Source organism: Lontra canadensis, unplaced genomic scaffold, assembly GCF_010015895.1.
Source record: "Lontra canadensis isolate GAN:19392208 unplaced genomic scaffold, GSC_riverotter_1.0 scaffold150, whole genome shotgun sequence".
Taxonomy (NCBI): Eukaryota; Metazoa; Chordata; class Mammalia; order Carnivora; family Mustelidae; genus Lontra; species Lontra canadensis.
The window spans coordinates 2,368,873-2,390,545 of NW_022631144.1; the positions used below are offsets into that span (position 1 = coordinate 2,368,873).

At 39.2% G+C, this 21,673-nt stretch overlaps 1 protein-coding gene across 1 annotated transcript in view; it reads right to left on the reverse strand.

The window, feature by feature from the left end:
* Positions 1 to 9,221, reverse strand: part of PAH (phenylalanine hydroxylase) — a 66,316-nt gene extending 57,095 nt beyond the window's left edge. Inside the window, exons 1-2 of the mRNA XM_032844331.1 lie at positions 9,033 to 9,221; positions 3,168 to 3,275 (exon numbers count right to left, since the gene is read on the reverse strand). Of these exons, the coding sequence (XP_032700222.1) occupies positions 3,168 to 3,275; positions 9,033 to 9,089 (165 nt within the window). The 5' untranslated portion in view covers positions 9,090 to 9,221. The remainder of the gene's footprint in view (positions 1 to 3,167; positions 3,276 to 9,032) is intronic.
* Between the last annotated feature and the right edge of the window lie 12,452 nt (positions 9,222 to 21,673).

A 21,673-nucleotide genomic window follows, 5' to 3' on the forward strand; every position in this document is an offset into this window, starting at 1 on the left:
CATGAGCTCAGGTCATGATCTCGGAGTCCCGGGATCGAGCCCCACATCGGGCTCTCTGCTCAGCAGGGAGCCTGCTTCCTCCTCTCTCTCTGCCTGCCTCTCTGCCTGCTTGTGATCTATCAAATAAATAAATAAAATCTTAAAAAAAAAAAAAGAACTACCCTTTGAAACTGATGAGATTATTATTAAGAGGAACTGAAGTACAGAGAAGTCAACGATTTTCCCAAAGCCACATCTGTCTCTCCAGAGTCCGTGTTCTTGACAGATCTACTGAACTGACACTCAGAGGCTGCAGAACAGCAAGCACAGCCCACTACTTGCCAATATCATTATTATGTGTTAAAGGACTGAAATATAGGAAAAAATAAACTAAACTCACAATAAGGCTGCCTTGGCCAGGAAGTTCACAGCATGACAGGATTGAGGGAGACCAGAAAGCACTACAGCAACATCTTTAAAGTTGTGTTTCTTTTTAAAGAAACAGTACATTAATTTGTAATTTTTGAAACCATAATCGTACATGAAAGAAAATGAAAGTGAACTTGTCGAACTGTTAACAGTGGCTGATGTGGATGACGGGAATATGGGTAGTTATTTTTCTTGAACTTTGGTACATGTTTCAATTTGAAGGAAAGATGGAGTACCTAGTGACAGATCCATTTCCCTCAAAGAATAGGAGGATGGGATCATGACATTTGTATTTAAAAAAAAAAAAAACAAAACTCCAGAAGTATTCAGATGTACTGAGACAAGTGTATCTGGCAGAGGTGTGGGGTGCCAGAGAGAGCTCATGGCTGGCAAATTCAGAATTCCCTCACCAGCATACATTAGCTGTGTGACCTTGAACAAATGACTCAGCCTTTCAGAACCACTTCCTTCACACAAAATATAGTAATATCACCTCCACCAGGTTGAATGGGGACCAAATCAAGGATCCTCTGTGCCTGCTTTATCAGGTACTATGGTTCTGCAGACACTAGAATTCGATTTCCTATCATCCCTCAACACTTCGAATAAATGTAACTTAACTGTATTTTGCCAGTCTGTTAAGGGTAGAAGGAATGCTGTTCTATTCAAGGTCTAGGGCAACTTCTGAAATATATTTGGAAAAAAATGCAACACACACTAACAAGAAACCCTTCACCAATCCTGATACAGTGACCTCTGTTTCCTCCTCTGTGAATGTGTATAAAAATGCCACTTACTGACCAGAGCAGTTGAGTTTTGAATAATGCTTTTAAAAATGTTCACCCAGAGTATACACACACACACACACACACACACACACACACACACACACTCTGGGTGCATTTTATCTAGTCCTGGTAATTTAGTTACTTGTGGTTTATTTATTAGGTTGAAAACATCCTGTTAATTTACTATTATTTAATTTATTAACTGATTAAGTCCTGACCTCTCAAGGGGAAAATGCTGATTAACTGTATAATACAAAGGCTAAGATGTTTCATAGGAGCGTCTTACAGATACATTCTTCCTTCTGAATAGTTCCTTGTTCAGAGAGTCCTCTGTCTCTCTTCTCTGTGCTCACTGTTTGCTCTCATTCAGGCAAACATTCCCCTACCCACCCCCACCTCCTTTGGAAAGCCAAGTTCAACATTTTTAAAAACAGACTTTATTTTTTAAATAGATTTTAGATTTACAGAGAAATTAAGAGGATAGTATGAAAAATTTCCATATACTCTGCACCCAGTTTCCCTATTACTAACATCTTATGTTAGTATGGAATATAGGTTATAATTAATGCACTAATATTGATGCATTTTCAGAAAATAAAGACCATCCTATACTTGAATTTTTTTTAGTTCATATCTAATGTCCTTTTTCTGTACTAGGATCCCATTCTAGACCCACATTACATTTAGATGTTATATCCCTTTAAGCTCTTCCCTTGACTGTGACAATTCCTCAGACACTTCTTGTTTTTGATGATCTTGATAGTCATAGTTTTAAGGAATATGGGATTTTAAGGAATTTGTGGAATGTCCCTTAATTGGAACTTGTCTGCTGTTTTTCTCATAACTAGACTGGGATTATGGTTTCAGGGGAGGAAGACCATGAAGGTAAAATACCATTTTCATCAAGTCATATTGAGGGTTCATCTTCTTACGTGAGTCATCACTGTTGATATTGACCTTCATTGCCTGGCTGAACTACTGTTTGTTGGGGTCTCCACCCCCTTTCCATCCTATCCTGTTTGGAAAAAAGTCATGCTGTGCCATCCATACTTAAAGAGTGGGGAGTGATGCTCTTCTTTGAGTATAGAATATCTACTTAAATTATTTAGAACTCTTCTGCATGGGAGATGTGTCTTTTCTCCATTGATTTATGTATTCAGTCACCAGATACAATTTTTTAAAAAGATTTATTTATTTATTTGAGAGAGAGAGGGAGAGAGAGAACATGCATGAGCAGGAGGTGGGGGAGAGATCAGAGGGAGGAGAGAGAAACCCAAGCAGACTCTGCCCTGAGCCCAACCTGGGATGCCATCTCACAACCCTGAGATCAGGACCCCAACTAAAACCAAGAGTCAGATGCTTAACCGACTATGCTACACAGGCACACCATGAGATATAATTTTATTAAAGAACTTGGGGTAAAAATTAATTGGTTCAAAGATATTCCTTCCTAAAATCCAGGACCAAAAAGAATGAAGCTTAATTTGCTTTGCTTCTATTAAATTTAATTTCATTCTTAATTGAACATTAAATATGTATAAAACTGGTCTATAGAGGATATAAGGCTGACTGAGCTAAGATTCCTTTCCTGAAAAAACAGGCCCAGACAGAAAATGTATATATATAACAAGGCAGATAAGTACTATAGTTAAAAATAAAGTGCTTTGGGAGCACTGAGAAGATAGTAACTAATTCAGGGAGAGCTTGATAAAAAAAAAAGTCTGAAACCAGGGCCAGCTTTCTGTGCATGTAACCAGTGATTCTGAATGATTCCGATTATGAATAGAGAGCAGCCCAGATAGAATGGAAGGCTTCACTAAAGTCACACAGTTGGTTAATGCCAGCGTCTGAGCTGAAAATGAATTCTTCCAGTTCCGGATCCCATGTTCCTCTTGCTGCATTTTATTAGAAAACAGCCCAGAAGTCTGCTATGCATTACCCAAGATTGAAATGGAATGGCATGGAAATTACCTCAAATAAGCGCAAGACTTTGGCCAGGGCACCAACTTCTTCTTTGAGTGAGAAGATCAGTGATATGGCACCATTTTGACTGGAGTTGTCTTCAATATAGCTTGTTTCCTAAAAGATGAAATGTTCTTGGTTAAAATGCTTTTCTATGAAACCTCCAAGGAAGAGGCTGGCATGAACTCTCTCTTCTAGTCAAGGCTTAGAATACAGTAAGCTACATATATTCTACATAGAAATATATAATTTCTGATGGAAAATAAGGAAGTCAAGGGAAGTGATATTTTCAATAATGTTCTTAGGTCAGTATTCAATTTTAGAAACCTTTAATTATTTACTGACATCACCAGTCATCCTATAGCTTCAAGACCTTTTAATGAGCACCTGCCAAGTGCTGGACACTATTAGGGCCCTGAGATCCAAAAGTGAGTAAGACAATGCCCCATCCTTCAGGAGCTCAATATTTGGCTTAATAGACACATAAACCACACAAAGATCCTTAGAGGTAGTATAATACAGTTCAAAAAGTATTCAGGAAAACAATGAAAAATATGGTGTGGAATGTACTAAAAATGGGTGTTTGAGACCAAAGACCTGGGTTGAAATTCTCTGTCTTCCAGTTACCAGCTCAAACAGTCTAGGCAGATAGCTTGACCTTCTAAGTTTCCTCATCTGGAAAATCTTGGTAATCATAAGCTCTGTCAAAGCAGTATTCACATAATGAAAAAAAACTTAAAAGATAAAACAGTTTACATATAAAAATGAAGGAAATATATATACACAAGAATTACTTCTTGGCCTTTGGCAAAGATCTCAAGAAAGCATCACACTCAGGAAACATTGTTCTGTATGCCGGGATCCAAGTTATCCAATTAAAGTCACAAAGTACATAAAAGTAATACAAATAATCTATTGGAAGATGGACATCCTACACTACAAAGCAAAGTATGACAAGGATCTAGCACTTTCTACATGCATGTGACAGCAAACTAAGGTGGGATTAGGATTGGTATTGCAGGGTTTGCGGCAAACTTTAAAAATTGTATAGTTAAGTTTTACAGTAATATATAAAGCTCCGTACGTGCCCACAAATCAACAGTATACACCTAAAACTAGGAAGAAAAACCCATGCAGAACAATTACTCTCTTGTAAGAAAGCTGATGAAATCAGTGGAATAGATGTTATATCAGCTCAGTAAGAAGGCTGTGTTAGACGGCTCTCCCAGTGACTCAGCATAATAAGCCTTGCATGAAAATTGATGGCCCCTAGGATGAAATTCTTCTCATTCAGAAAGTTCAGATTTTCACAGAACCGCACCCAAAACAGAGGTGGGGGGCAAGAACCAAAATTATCAGCAGGTGTAATTAGATGGAACTTCACATGACTCGAAGATTGAACTATTCTACATCCCTAAATGGACCGTGATTTTCTCTTTCTTGAAAAAAAAGCTTTTTCTTTTTAAAAAATTCCAGTATAGTTAATCTATCATTTCTTAAGAGCCTGTAATATCCCAGGCATTATAATAAGCACTTGATTTGGATTATCTCATTTAATTTTGATACAATTTAGGAGGCTTTACTATCCACCAAGTGTCAGCTTTTATTGACAATAAAATGAAGCCTTAGGGAAGGTAAGTAATTGTCCACAGTTATACAGTCAGCAATGGAGCCAGGGTAGGACCTCACATCATCTGACCCCAGCCTATTTCCACCACTCACAGCTTCTTCTTGCAGGACTTCGTCCTGCCTCTCCCTCTTTTAAACCCTGCCAGAGATATGCAGAGGAGTCTCTGACGTTAGTCTTCTTCCTTCCAGAGAATGTTAAGCCCTTAGTCCTTTCTGGTTTCCTCGAAAAGATGAAAGATTTCCATTTCTGGTTCAATTGGCAACATTCTCTTATGTTGGCCTCCAAGAAAAGTTACACATTCCAGATAGACCTCAACAGACACCACCAGAAATCACTACCACCTTCCTGCTCCTGTAGGTCCGAGTCCAATCTGACCTTCTCCAGAAATGACCCTTGGGGTTATGTCCTCCTTTTGTTCCTACTGCTACCATGCTAATCCAGCTTTTAGTGATCTATATTGATCTGGCCCTAAGAGACTTTTGCTTGTGTCCTCCTTCTACTCAGAATTCTTCAAAGGCTTCCCATGGCCAGCAGGATAAAATATCTCTTTCTGATATACAGGAGTATCTTGAGACCTCATCTCCAGAGGCCCGCCCACAGGAACCACCTTGCCAGCAAACGGGTTTTCTCCCTTGTCTTTTCAGCTTCTCATTAAAGCAAATGCCATGCACCACTCTGCCTCGTCCCCTTTCAAATATCTTAGCCTGCCTCAAAAGCTCTCTTGGGGTCTCACTTCTGCCAGGAGACCTCTGTATTCCCCAGCTGAGGAGAACAATCCCTTCAGGTTCTATGCATTCTATTTGGCTTCTGATGCCCACATAGGACTTGACTCGCAGAGCTGGCCCTGTTTTTAGGGTTCATCTAGTTCCTCCCCCTTATTTTCCCTATTTCTTGTAGACCAGTTATTCAATACCTCTCTCAACAGCCTACTCTTACCCATGCCTGTCCCTTTCACTTTCTCCCCATACACTTTCTAGATCAGAGATTTTCAAAGAGTGTTCCTTGTTTCTCCACTTCAAAATTACCTGGGGATTCCTTGTTCAAGAACAGATTCCGAGGCTTCACCCTAACCTATTAAATTTGAGTGTCTGAGGTAGGCTCTTGGAACCCACATCTTCAAAAGATCCCAGATGATTCTTAACCACAAAAGATTTTGAAACCACTGATAAATGCACAGCATATTTTTTTAATTGTGACTTTTCCCAAATATGTCTGCAAACTCACATTTACCGTATGATAAGGTACTACTTTTATTGTTATTCATATTAATAATAAGACTTGCCATTGAAGGAATACCCACTACAGGCCAGGAGCGATATTGGTGCTTTTTATAGTTAATAGACATCCCATCATTGGCAGCAACTAGCACTGTTAACAAGAGTTCACATGTAATCGGTTCATGGAGTCCTCACAATAGCACCATGAAGTAGGTGCTATTATTTTGCAAGTGAAGGAACAGACTCTGCAAGTGAAGGAACAGAGGTTCAGTGAACTGTCCAAAGACACCCAGCTAATGAGTAGCAGAGCTTGGATTTGAACATGGTTCCAACAATTCCACAATCCGTATTCTGCCTCCTAATGACAGACCAACTGAGTCAACAGCTCCCTTTTTCCAAAACTTGAGGGGACTTAAATGAATAGAAGCTCATGGATGTTTGTGATATGGTGTGGCCTTGGGTGGATCCTGATTCCAGCTTTGCTATGTTCATCCCGTATGGGACTTTGGGCAAATCTCTCCCAGAATATAGTTTTATTGGCTCGTAATCTATACCTTATTTGCTTTCAAAAGGCATGTGAGTTGACTTAGAAATATGTACACCCAGGGTGGGTAAAGGTAGAGAAGTAACTCAGAAACTAGATCGGAAGAAATAGGGCAGGGAAAATGAACTTTACTAACACCCAAGAGAAAGAATTTGGATCATCGGGCAATCCATTTAATAGGAGAAATACATTCCCTATGGTTGTGTCTAATAAATATACTCTGTTATCTTTGGAAAAGAGCATTTTTGAAAATTAGGAACAAAATTTAGCTAGGTATTCCTTTTGATCTTAGTGTTTTTTGGAGCCATGGTAGGAGGTTTCTATTTGCATGTGGGATTATATGCATAGACGTCCACAGTGGAAGACAACCAAAACCAAGATGTGGACATCCTTTCATGGACACGCTATAGCTCTATATTCCAGGGTGTCTCTGCAGGAGGAGGCAGTGTGGGAGAGGGGTGCCCCAGGGAGTTGGAAGTGAGATCTGTGTTTGAACCCTGGTTTCACCATTTAGAGCTCTGATTTCTGAGTTTCCCTCATCTTGTATTCCACTGCCCCATTCTATTTTTCTTCACAGCTCTTTTCTCTACATGAAATTCATGTCCATCTCATTCGTTTTTGTATTGTTTTTCTTACCCACTAGAATAGGTTTTACCAGCACAGAAACTCTGCTGTGCCTGGCACATAGTAGGGGCACAATAAGTCTCCTGGGTGAATGAATGAGCCAAACATCTATTGCAGGGTTGTCATGCCTGTTGTATGTGTAGATCACATAACCTATCACATGCTCTCCAGCCTTGTATCAGAATAACGTCCAGCAGGGCTATTCATCTGGGTCAGGAGATTCTAGAAGGCATAAACCAAGTCTTTTTTGCAGACTGTCAGGAATTCTAAAGACTATTCTAGTCCAAACCACCCTCCCCACCACCACCCCAGTTTTACAGATACCAAACTGAGCTTCCTCCTCCTAGTTAGGTGACTTCCCCACTACACAACTTCAGTAAACAAAAAAAACAGAGCCCACACCTCCTCACTCCATGTCCAACATCCCTCCATGGTGTAGCTGTACCAAGCACTATGCTTGACTCATGCTTGTCTCTCTTGCCAGTGTTCCAGACACATTTTGTCAAGCAAACAAATAAGTTCTGGCTAGACACTATGCTCCAGGAACTGTGCTAAGAGCTTTACAGACACTATTTCATTGACTTCACATCCCAACCCAAGGGTATGGGTATTTTTATTCCAATTTTTCAAATGGACAAACCTGAAGCTTTGCAAAGTTTAACACCCTGCTTTCAATGCAAAGGTATTACCAGGCCTGCTCTAAACCCTCCTCTCTACCCCCAGTCATCAAGAGTAACAATCTGTGGTTCTCAATCTTCTAACTATTCTAGAAATAAAGCTTTAAGCTCCCATGTCTCCCTAACCAGAATGCTGTCCCACTTCCTCCATTGCCAATGGCACTGGAACTAAATGATGACAGAGACAGGATCTGTTCTGGGATCTGTCTGACACCCATACTATCCCTCCTCAACACAAAGTTCTGTTTACCAAGCACTGCAAACCTTTTTCAAAGGAAAATTTTCTCACTGGACTCAAAAAAAAAAAAGCCAGTCCAAAGTTCTGTGGTCTCTCTAGCTATAATAAAATATCAACCATGCTCTCCTCTCCAGCTTGTCTGTTCTCCAGATGGCTCTCACTAATCCTGCAGATGACACATGTCTGTAAAGTCATGTTATCTCCCAGGGCTGGGCTTTAAGTCTGAACCCTAGAGCCTAGGAGTGTGATAAGTCAATTAAAGAATGTATTCTGTGATTTTTCACCTCAAGAGAAAGTCAATAAATCCCGAACAGAATGCACCCTGAGCATTATTCCCATCCCAAGTCACGTCTAGCGTTCTCTCACATTCCCAGTCCAGGGCTAAGCCTTGTTCATTTTCCTCTCTGTTTAATTTTCTCTTTCCCCAGGTCTGAGTAAGTCTGAGACTTCCTCAAGCCTCACTTTCTCCCAATGGTGAAAAAAAGGATTCAAATTTCTTACAATTTTGCCATGTTGATAGGTGGCTGAGAGCACTTCATATGTATCACAGTAAAGCAGATCTAGAAGAATCCCATCTCCCATTCCAGATCATTACAAACCAGCCACTTCAGGCTAGGAAAGAGAAAGCAGGCAACAGAGAGGGACAGTGACTTGTCCAAAGACACACAGCTGATTGGGGGCAGCTCTGAAAGCCCCGACCCCTAAACAGCACTCTTTCCCTGAAAGCTGCATAGGACAGATGTCCCTCCCGAGGGAAGAGCTGTTGAGGACCTGTGTTACCTGTTGCCTTCCCGGACATTTTCATCACCTTCAAATAAGTTCAGATTTCTCCATGAGTTTAAGGGAGTAGGAAACATCAACATTCCTCCAACCTTTTACCTCTAGGGACCAAATTCCCCTGCCTGAGCGCTGGGCAGCGTGCAGCCAGGCCAACTCTGGCTCACCTGTCCCTCAGAGAGTTTCCTGCCAGGGCTTCCATTCTCCAGGACCACAGCTGACATGCTGGCTCCCCTTGTGAGTGAGATCTCTGGTCGGTGGCAGGCAGTTTTGCAAACAGCACGTGCTGCTGAGGTTTTTAACCTGGAGTTGGGAGGGGAGGACAGATTCCAAGGTTGTCCCCTGAGAGTACAGGCCACAGTAACGCCCCGGCCCCCGGTAGGCGTTGTCCTGACGCAGTAGACTCCAGGTGACCCAGCGGCCCCTACCAAGGGGAAGGTGTGGCTAACGCCTGCAGGCTGGACTTGGCTGAAGCCCCTGACTGGAGCCTGGGGCTACGTGTGCACTGGGGATTAAGCAGGGTTGGCAAGTCCTGGACTCAAGAGCACGGGAAGCGGTTTCTCTGCAGTGCAAATAACCCTGAGATCTGCTGATAAAAAATTTTAAGAAATCATCCTTTCTTCCCCCACCCACCTCCCCATGGGAGCAGAGCTGGAATCTAGATTTAGATTTCTGGATTTATCTAGATTTAGATAAATCTAGATTTAGAATCTGGATTTAGATTTCGATCAGGGGTCAGGGGCAGGGTCCTTTCTATTAACCGTTAAGCCAACTACCTTTCTGTGCTTTGACTTCAGAAAGCTACATAGAGGTAGCATTGTGAACGCTGAGCACAGCAATAAAAAGCAAAGGTAAGAAGAGCACCAGCTGGGTTGCAGTGCACTGACACGTCCTCGAGCTGTTTACACAACTGCTGAGAGTGTAGAAGAGACAAAGGTAGAGCCACCTTGCCAGGAACTTGGGAGAATATGAATAAGAATGAGGTCATGCATTGAACATTTAGTACAGTTCTTGCCATATAGCTGAACAATCAATAAATAGAAGTTACCGTTTAAAAGGATGGGACAACCAGTAATCACTGAAGACCTCTCCTGTGGGCCAGGCAGTGTTCCAGGCGCCGAGAAGCAAGCAGTGAATGAAGTAGAGGATATTGCCTACCTGGCCAGCCTGCTGTTCTGTGTGCGAGACAGAAAATAAATTAATAAATTTAGTCAAAGCTAAGCTTTTGGAAGAAAATGAAGCGGAGAGAGGCAAGGACTGAGCTGGTGGGTACGGAAGAGGGGACTCCTTCAAACAGGTAGGAAGATGTCCTTCCCTCCTGTATTTTCAGACCAGGAATCTGAGATGAGGCATTCATTGCCAGTAGACAATGGGGAGGGTGGGGAGAGTAGGGTGGGTGGGGGCGAGTGTAGGGGGAGGACACTGCAAAGTCAGAAGTTCAGAAAAAAATGTGAAAAAATCTGGGGCATCAAGGCATCAAAGCCTTGAGGGCCTGCCTAATATTTACCCAGGACAGAAAACAAGCCAATAATGGAGGTTGCTCGAAATCCACCCCTTCCCCTCCCACAATTCTCTGATGGAGTAACCAAGCATCGCCAAAGGGGGGGAAAATATTCTCATAGTTGAGATTCAAAACAAATGGACTAACTCCCAGTTTCACCACTGATGAGCTGTGTAGCTTTGGTCAAATCCATGCCTCAGTTTCTTAATCTTTAAAATAGGGATTTTTAAGGATTATTGTGTAGGATTCCTTGAGCCTCTATGATGTGCCGGGCTTTCTATTGACTGCTAAGAATAACTAAGTCTAATAACATAACTAAGTCTAATTTCTGTCTAAAAGGAGTCCTTGAGTGTCTTGATTCATATGTCCTGTGGTAATTGGAAGATCCATGCTGTTGAACACAGAAGAGCAAACCCTGACCTCCACCCTCAGGAGAAATTGTATCCTTTAACTAACTCCAGTAGTTTTTCATTTTTGTTTTTTTAGTGTAGCAGACCTGAAATAGTTTCCTTGAGCCCCAGGACTGCCTGACAAGCACCGTTCATCCCATGCTATCGCTGTCATACTGAGAACAATGGACAGGACAGCACCTGCTCTCTAAGCTCATGCAGTAAATAAAGGCAAACAATGACAGCTACTTATTTACATGCACACTGTATGCTGGGTGCCGCGCCAACCTCTCCACGCACATGATTTCATTTATTCTGCTCAACAGCACCATGCCCGATGCACCCCTTCACAGATAAGGAAAGTGAGACCCACGTAGTTTAAATAAGTAGTCCAAAATTGAACTACATTTCGCCCAATTCCAAGACACTGGCTCTTAAATATTCTTTTCTTCCTCTTTGAGATATAAAACAAGAGTGATTTTTGGAACAGCAAAAATAATAGCACATCTCTTTTCTCCTCACACCAGCAAAAAATGGAATTATTTATCCAATCTCACATAAAAATGCCCCAGACCTGGGTTGGGAGCAGAACACACTTGATTTTCAGATACCCCAGAGAAAAACACTGATAATTTTATTTTAAATTATTCCAGCAAAAAGGGAAAGTTTCTCTACGCAGTAAGATAAAAACTCCCATTGCTTGTGATAGAAATTTTGTAGACATTGTTTAAATTATCTTTTTGTCTAATTAGATGGAATATAATGTGTTGGTCTTACTAGTGAGGGCTGTACCGAGTGCTAAGAAAATTGCACCAGACCCCAGTACAAATCTAGAAGGAGCATCGGAGAATGCAAACCTGCAGGACACTGAGGTATTGTGAATGGCCACACAGACTGGCACCATGTTGCAAGTGGTGTAGCTGGTACACTTAGAGCTGACCTTCACTGATTTGGAAGGTGAAGATTTCCCAACTACTGCAGGTTATCAAGCAATCTCATTTAACCTCATTTGTGGAGGATCGAGTTAATCATAAGCCATGATTTCATAGCACGTAATCAAAACCTACAAGATCCTTTCTTGGTTTATTTATTCATTCTCTTTTATCTTCATTCCCTACCTCCATTCCCTCCTCCCAGAGGTGATATCCCTAAAACTTTTAATACTCAGCCTTGGATTTTTAAAATGCCTGGAAATACTAGTGCATGTTTGTACTTTCCATGGATGTGAGTGATGTTGTAGTATAGTTTTACTATAGAATGTAGATGTACTATAGATTTCATATTTCCTAATTTTTTCTTTCACCATATTCTTAGGATAGAACCATGTTATGAATGTACATCTAGTTCTTTGCTTTCCTAACCAGGTAGAGTCTCTTCAGTGTGTATCTACCACATTTGACTCCAATGTTCCCCTAGGCTGCTTCTAACGCTCTCCATCCCAAACAATTCTGCAATAAACACCTTCATACTTTTTCCCTTAGAGACCTGTGTGAGAATTTGTCTTGGATAGAAGGTTGGGATCCTGAATCATAGGGAACATGCATTCTTAACTGCACAAACTACTATCAGATTGCCCGTTAGAATGGCTTGTACTAGTCCACACCCTTATCAAAAAGGCCAAATAGTTCCTGTTGATGGGGATCCCCAATACCTGGCATTTTTCCAAATGTCTGATTTTTTGCCAATCCGATCAGTTTGAAGAGGTATGCCCTTGTTGTTTGTGCTTTGCATTTTTCTTATGACAACTGGGTTTGAGCATCTCTTTAAAGATTAATGCCACTGAGATTTCCCATGCTGTGAATAGTTCATTATATCCTTTGCCTATGTTTCTATTGGGATTCCTGTTTCTCCATGCTGACTTGCAGGAATAATTTGTGTAGTCCAGATATTAGCACTGGGCCTTTCTCAGACACTAACCTATCTATCCTAATAGATCACTGCCATTTTACTGTCAACTGGTGTTCTTCCTTGAGGGGAAAAAAAAAAGAGATAATTCTAATATAATAAAAATTTATTTTTTTAAATTTGGGGGGGACATCTATTTAAGAAGTCCTTTACATCCCCAAGTTACAAAGGTATTCTCTTCTTCCATCAGCGTTAGTTTTATCTTTCATACTTGGATCTTTAGTATATCTGCATCTTTTTGTGGATGGAATGACCCAGGGTTTCTTTTCTCTCTTTCCTCTCTTCGTGTCATGAGTCAGCTTTTGAACAACACTGGCAAAGACTTTCCCTCACTGAGTTTTTTTGTCAGAATTTTCTGACTTGAGATGAAATGATCTCAGAGATACACAGTAAGAGATACCCCCTTTGACTTCTGGTACCACATGTACAATTTTTTAAAGATTATTTATTTATTTATTTGACAGACAGAGATCACAAGTAGGCAGAGAGGCAGGCAGAGAGAGAGGAAGGGAAGCAGGTTCCTTGCTGAGCAGAGAGCCTGATGTGGGGCTCGATCCCAGGACCCTGAGATCATGACCTGAGCCGAAGGCAGAGGCTTTAACCCACAGAGCCACCCAGGCGCCCCATACATGTACAATGTTTCAAATTGCCATTTAAACTTGAGTCTGTCTCTAAGATTTAATTTTATCACGTTGGTTTATTCCATTATGTCTCTTCTTGTGTCCTTATCATACTGCATTTATTGATATTACGGTATGGTTTGATAGTGGATCTTTTTTTTTAAGATTTTTATTTATTTATTTGACAGACAGAGATCACAAGTAGGCAAAGGGAGAGAGGAGGAAGCAGGCTCCCCGCTGAGCAGAGAGCCCAATGCGGGGCTCGATCCCAGGACCCCGGGATCATGACCTGAGCCGAAGGTAGAGGCTTTAACCCACTGAGCCACCCAGGCACCCCGATAGTGGATCTTAATATTGAGTTGGAAAGTCCCCATTCTTTTCCCAAAATGTACTTACTGATTAACACACATTTATTCTTTCATATTCCAGCTGAAATTTGGATTGATTTTGCTCTGATTTTACTGGTTAATCTGGGGACACTTGTGTTAAACAGTAGCAATTACACAGACATACATGCTAGATTCCTATTTATTATGAATGCAGCCAAAATTTCTCCATTACTATTATACGTATATAGGGTTTTAATGTCTGAACCATCTTTAAATTTATGAAATCCTGTCTCTAATGTACTGAGGTTTTTTCATTTTCATCACAGTGTTGAACTTAGCAAGTGCCTTTTCTACAAAATTACATGATGGATTCCTTTTAGTTTATTAACATGGTAAATTACATTAGTAGATTTTCTAAATGTGAAGCTCTTTTTGTATATTAAAATAAAGATTACAATAGTCACACTAGGAGTGGTAAAAATATTTTGCTATTTTTATCATTTTTGGAACAACTACACAAAGTAAAAATTATTTGTTTCTTGAAAGTTTGGTAGGATCTCTTATAAATACAGTGGATCTAGAATTTGAGGGGTTAAGAAAAGGAAAAGTTTATATTTCAACGTATTTAACTATTATTGGTCTTCTTATCCTTTCTATTTCTTCTCATTCAGAAATTAATTCAGTCTGTCAAGGTCTCCACAAAGCTGACATATTTCCTGTTCATAGCATTCTTTTATTTTTAAAAAGTTTGTTGTCTCTGTATTTATTTTCTCTTTTTAGTTCCATATTTTGTTTATTTGTATCTTCTTTCATCTTTCCAGATGTTTGTCCATGAAGAATCAACATTCATAACACTGATCTTCCCTAATGTTTGTTTTTTACTGCATTTTCCCCTAATGTTTTCTATTGCATTTTCTCCCCACTCTTTATTATTTCCCTGTTTGAGCATGCTTTGTTACTCTTCTCCCAATTTCTGGAGTTGAACACTTAGCTTATTTGTTTTCAATGTTCTTTGTTTCCTGATAAATGGATTTTAAATGAAATATTTCTAAGTACCATTTTAGCTGTGTCTCATTAATTCGATGCAGTTAGTGTTTTTACTGTTGTTTGGTTTTAAGTTTGGAATAAAATTTTCTCAATAACCCAAGATTTATTAGAAGTGTATTATTTAAACTCAAGTTACTTGGATATATATTTTTTTAAATTTCTAACTATATTACACTATGGTTAAATAGCCTAGTCTTCATGATTTTGATTTTTTGGAGTTTGTCAAAGCTTCATAACCAGGTATATTATAGTCCATTTTTATAAATGTTCAGGTATGCTAGTATTCTTTATTTCTTGAAAATACAAATATATATGTGTGGATGTATGCATATATAATGATTTTTTCAAAGATTTTAAAATTTTTATTCATTTATTTGACAGAGAGAGAGAGTGCGCACAAGCAGGGGGAGTGGGAGAGGGAAAAGCAGATTCCCGCTGAGCAGGGAGCCCAAAAAAGGGCTTGATGCCAGGACCCTGAAATCATGACCTAAGCCAAAGGCAGACACTTAGTCAACTGAGCCACACAGGAGCCCCTATATTTATGTTATTCTAAAATTCCTATTTAAGAAATGAATAGATCAATCAGACAAAAAGTTGTAGAACATGTATTTATACATGGATTATTAATATGTATGATTATATATATATATATAAAACTTGTATTTTATTTTTTTAGAATTTATTTTTTATTGTGTTCAGTTAGCCAACATTATAATGCATCATTAGTTTTTGATATGCTGTTCAACAATTCATTAGTTACATATAACACCCAGTGTTCATCACATAACTTGTATTTTAATTTAATCTAATAGTTTCTTTTTATTAGTAAGTTTAGCCTATGAATTTTATTATAAGGACTTTTATGCTAGTACATATTTCTGCCATTTTATTTCATATTTTCCACTTCCCACACTTTATATTTATTTCATTTTCTCCTTTTTAACCTTCTACTGGAGGAATAAGTCAGTTTTTCTTTTGTTGATTTGAAAGTTTTCCTTTCTATTTTTATTCATTTTCTGGTTATATGGACTGAAATATTTGTGTCTCCACCCCTCCAAATTCTATATTGGAGGTTTAATCCCCAGTGTGATGGTATTTGAGGACTTTGGAAGGTAATTAGGTCATAAGGGTGGAGACTTTATGAATGGGGTTAGTGCCCTTCCAAGTAGAGACATGAGAAAGCTTGCTTCCTCTTTCTGTTCTCCATCATGTAAAGATGACCATCTGCAAACCAGAGAGGGAGTCCTCACCCAATGGTGGATCTGCCAGCACTTGGTCTTGGATTCAGCAGCCTCACAACTGTGAGAAATAAATATTTGCTGTTTAAACCTCCCAGTCTGTAGTATATTTGGTATAGCAATCCGAACTGCCTGAGAAACTGGTAATCTCTAAGTCATTCATTTTTTTTTATTTAGATATAATTTTTATATCATTTATTTATTTTTCAAGAGTTAAATATTCATGTAAATTAAAAATCAAAAAGTTAAAACATAAATAGTGAAAATTTTCTCACACTCCCTTATCTTTCAGGCACCTAAGTCTCTTCCCCAAAGACAACCGATGTTATCAGTTTCTTTAAGAGATTTTTAAATTTTTTTAAAAAAATTTTTATTGCGTTATGTTAGTCACCATAAAATACATCATTAGTTTAAGTTTTTATTTATTTTTTATTTCTTTTCAGTGTTCAAGATTCATTGTTTATGCACCACACCTAGTGCTCCACGCAATACGTGCCCTCCTTAATACCCACCACCAGGTTCACCCAAACTCCCACTCCCCCCCCTTCCAAAACCTTCAGTTTGTTTCTCAGAGTCCACAGTCTCTCACGGTTTCTCTCCCCATCCAATTTCCCCCGACTCACTTCTCTCCATCTCCCCGTGTCCTCCATGTTATTCCTTATGCTCCACAAATAAGCAAAACCATATGATAATTGACTCTCTCTGCTTGACCTATTTCACTCAGCATAAACTCTTCCAGTCCCGTCCATGGTGATACAAAAGTTGGGTATTCATCCTTTCTGATGGAGGCATAATACTCCATAGAATATATAGACCATATCCTCTTTATCCATTCATCCATTGAAGGTCATCTTGGTTCTTTCCACAGTTTGGCGACTGTCGACTGTGGTCATTGTTGCTATGAGCATTGGGGTACAGATGGCCCTTCTCTTCACTACATCTGTATCTTTGGGGTAAATACCCAGTAGTGCAATTGCAGGGTCATAGGGAAGCTCTATTTTTAATTTCTTAAGGAATTTCTGCACTGTTTTCCAAAGTGGCTACACCAACTTGCATTCCCACCAACAGTGTAAGAGGGTTCCTCTTTCTCTGCACCCTCCCCAACACATGTAGTTTACTGTCTTGTTAATTTTAGCCATTCTAATTAGTGTAAGGTGGTATCTCAATATGGTTTTGATTTGAATCTCCCTGATGGCTAGTGATGATGAACATCTTTTCATGTGTCTGTTAGCCATTTGTATGTCTTCTTTGGAGAAATGTCTGTTCATGTCTTCTGCCCATTTTTTGATGTGATTATCTGTTTTGTGTGACTTGAGTTTGAGAAGTTCTTTATGGATCTTGGATATCAGCTCTTTGTCTGTAGTGTCATTTACGAATATCTTCTCCCTTTCAGTGGGCTGCCCCTTTGTTTTGTTGATTATTTCCTTTGCTGTGCAGAAGCTTTTGATCTTGATGAAGTCCCAAAAGTTCATTTTCACTTTTGTTTCCTTTGCCTTTGGAGACATATCTTGAAAGAAGTTGCTGTGGCCGATGTCAAAGGGGTTACTGTCTATGTTCTCCTCTAGGATTCTGATGGTTTCCTGCTTCACTTGAGGTTTTTTATCCATTTCAAGTTTATCTTTGTGTATGGTGTAAGAGAATCATCAAGTTTCATTCTTCTACACATAGCTGTCCAGTTTTCCCAGCACCATTTATTGAAGAGACTCTCTTTTTTTCCACTGTATATTTTTTCCTGCTTTGTTGAAGATTATTTGACCATAAAGTTGAGGGTCCATATCTGGGCTATCTACTCTGTTCCACTGTTCCATGTGTCTGTTTTTGTGCCAGTACCATGTTGTCTTGGTGATCACTGCTTTGTAGTAAAGCTTGAAATCAGACAACATAATGCTCCCAGTTTTGTTTTTCTTTTTCAACATTTCCTTAGAAATTTGGGGTCTTTTCTGGTTCCATACAAATTTTAGGATTGTTTGCTCCAGCTCTTTGAAAAATGTCAGTGGAATTTTGATCGGAATAGCATTGAAAGTGTAGATTGCTCTAGGCAATATAGACATTTTAACGATGTTTATTCTTCCGATCCATGAGCATGGAATGGTCTTCCATCTTTTTGTTTCTTCTTCAAATTCTTTCATGAGTGTTCTGCAGTTCCTTGAGTACAGATCCTTTACCTCTTTGGTTAGGTTTATTCCCAAGTATCTTAAGGTTCTTGGTGCTATGCTAAATGGAATCATTTCTCTAATTTCCCTTTCTGTATTTTCATTGTTAGTGTATAAGAAAGCAACTGATTTCTGTACATTGATTTTGTATCCTGCCACATTACTGAATTGCTGAATTACTGAATTGCTGAATTGCTCAAAAGTTCTAGTAGTTTGGGGGTGGAGTATTTGGGCTTTCCATATAAAGTATCACGTCATCTGCGAAGAGATAGAGTCATCTGCAAAGAGAGTTTGACTTCTTCATTGCAAATTGAATACACTGTATTTCTCTTTGTTGTCTGATTATTGTTACTAGGACTTCTAGTACTATGTTGAACAAGAGTGGTGAGAGTGGGCATCCTTGTTCCTATTCTTGATTTCAAAGGGAGGGCTGTCAGCTTTTCCCCATTGAGGATGATATTCACTGTGGGTTTTTCATAGACAGATTTTATGAAGTTAAGGAATGTTCCCTCTATCCCTATACTTTGAATCATCATTAGTTCTTGATGCAGTGTTCCAAGATTCATTATGTACAATACCCAGTGCTCCATGCAATACACATCCTCCTTAATACCCACCACAAGGCTTAGCCATCCCCCACCCCCTCTCCTCTAAAACCCTCAATTTGTTAAGCAAATATGTGTTTGTGTGCATGTATTCCTCTCACTTTCAAATGGCGGCATACTGTGCATGGTTAAGTACCTTGCCATTTTAAACATTTAATGGGTACATGTTGAGATCACCCTGTTTGCTACATGAAAATCCTCTTGAATCTCTTTTAATAGCTTCATTGTCTTCCTTTGTGCAGATTATCAAAATTTAACCAGTACTCTCTTCATATTGTTATTGTTTCCAATCTTTTGCTATTATAAATAATGCTGTGATGAATAACTTCAAACTTGCATCATTGTACACACATGTCAGAATATGTCTATATGGAGGTATACTGTAAACAGAATTTCTGGGTTAAAGGATATGGACATTTATCATTTTAATAAATATTGACAAATTATCCTCCAGAGGGTGGCCACATAATTTAATACCCAAACTGGAACTTTTTGAAAGTGAAAAAGGTACCTGTTGTATATATAGTGAGATAACAGGTATAAGTCAGGACTATCCCAGACAAACTGTTATGTATGGTCCCCCAATCCATATGTGTTCTACTAATTTACACACTACAAGAAAAATGTTACAGTATCCATTTCTTTATAACTTTTCCAACACACATGAGGTTGCTTACCTCAGTATTAAGGAATGTCAACAAGTAGGTTCAGAAACACACACACAAAAAAACAGACATCCCTTGAGTAAAAACAAACAAACAAACAAACAGAAAACCAAGTCTACTGAATCATATTAGAACAAAGAGATCATCAACATTATCTAGGGAGAGCACAGAGCAGAGGTTTAAGTTTCCAGGCCATAAACCTCACCAAGGAGTACACACTTGTGGATGATAATGTCTGAGTGAATGAGAAATATATCAGACCTTCTGAAAGCTCAGCAACTCCCACCTATACCTAACTAATGGTCTTGAGATGAAAACAGTTCTAGACAGAATCTTGCCTAGAATAGGCATAACTCATTAATCTCAGCGATACATTGCAAGGGCAGATGAAGAGTCTACAGCACAAAACTTAGAAAACTTAGAACCAACTTCCCACATGTCACAAACTCCTCACGCTAATGTAAACTGCTTGGCTAAGAACATTTATGAATTTATTCTTGTGGGACCAGAACAAATATTAGATACCAAAACATGCGGTCTTTAGATCAGCCATGAGGCCCCTGCACTTATCAATATTTTAAATCCTTGACAATCTGGAGAAGAAAAAGCTCATTATAGTTTCCGTTACAATATTTTTTATTTTGAGCAATGTTTTTATTTCTATTTACTTTTCTGTGAATCATCTGTACTTTGGATTATGTCCCTACTCTTTATTTTTGAAATCACCAGACAGGACACTGGCCTAGGCTTCATTCCTACTCCCCAACGTCAATCTCAGATACACCGCACTATGGAAGATACACATTCTTCAAGGAAGTACCTACAGTTACAATCTAGTATTGTTGTCATCTAGTACAAAAATAATGTCTAAATTTTGATTATTTTTCTAATGGGGAGTTTTGTATGTGCCTTGGAGATTACCCACTGGGGGCTTTCAAACATGGTCCTGTGATCCAGGTGATACCTCTTGACTAAGAGAGGTCCATCTCACAATAAATTTCTATTTCTTTAGGGGTCATCGCACCATGCAGCCTAGTCAAGGAAAATGTACTTTTGTCCTGCCTGTGGTGGAGTCCACACTCTGGCCATCTGTCCATGTTTAATATTCAAAGAAGCTAGACAGTTTCTTTTCTTTATACATGAATTAGGCATAGTCCTTACATCCCTCAAATTTCAGAAGACATAGGCTGAGTTCTCTGATAGGTTCTTTTTCACCCTCCTAAATTTGGTATAAGGTGAAGACGAAGGATTTCTGGAAAGAAAAGAGAAATGTCACGGCACACTAACAAAACTCTCTAATAAAATTCTTTCTTTCCAGTCATTTGAGTTAGTGTCTTAGAATGCCCTTATAAATCTTTAAAATGAGTGTTGAGTCAAGGATTGCAAAATGGGCTTCACCATCTCTTACCATGTTCTTCATGGAAAGGCTCAGATTCCAAAACAATGACCACAAAACAATCATATTTAACATATATAATCAGTGTAGTAATTAGACCAATGGAGGTTTTTAAATATTAAATATTTAACTAGGTCCATGTATGTATGCATAATTTGGAGAAGGGGAAAACTGAGATGTTATTTTCCTGACATTTCTTGGACTATGTCTTGGACTACTTTTTCAAGGACATTTGCACAACAACAGCCTTAGAAGAGGGAGATGGTGTCTCTCTATGGGAAAAAGGGCAGATTTGGTTCCTGATGTGTGAGAGATAAAGATCTCCACCCCCAAAGATATTCCATGATAATAAAGTCTTTCCCCTCTCCCTGGAGAATTTCTACTTACAACCCAGAGCAAAGACAATGCCTCTCCTTGGAGAGGAGGATGGGGAATGTGCCATCAGCCCCATAGAAGAAGTGAGTTTTCTAAGCTCAGTGTTCCTTGGCTGTGACGCAGAACCAGTGTGTACTCAGCATCTACCTGGATCCACTTTGTTTTGACACCTATGGGACTTGGACAAAGGGAACCAATATAAACACGACATGTGTGTTGCCTATTGTTCTCTGAGCAATAAACAATCTATATCCTCTGGGCTTATCATTCCTTGCTGGCCAGTTTCAGGGAAGTATGGCAAGTCATCTTAGCAGTTACACTGATGTTTAGGAAATACTTGCTCTATTTGACAGAGAGAAAAAAAAAAACAAAACAGAGATGAGGCAATAATGGCTAGCATTTTCTTTTCTTCTCTCTCATTGAAATAGAAACTCTAAATGTTAGCCAGCCAAACCCAAGACTCCCCAGAATAAAATACTACATTCCCCTGCCTTCCTTGAAGTTAGATGTAATTGAAGGTCTAATATTTGACCAAAGAAACACAAGGAGTAGAAGTTTGTGCAACATCTGAGAAGTGTCCCTATA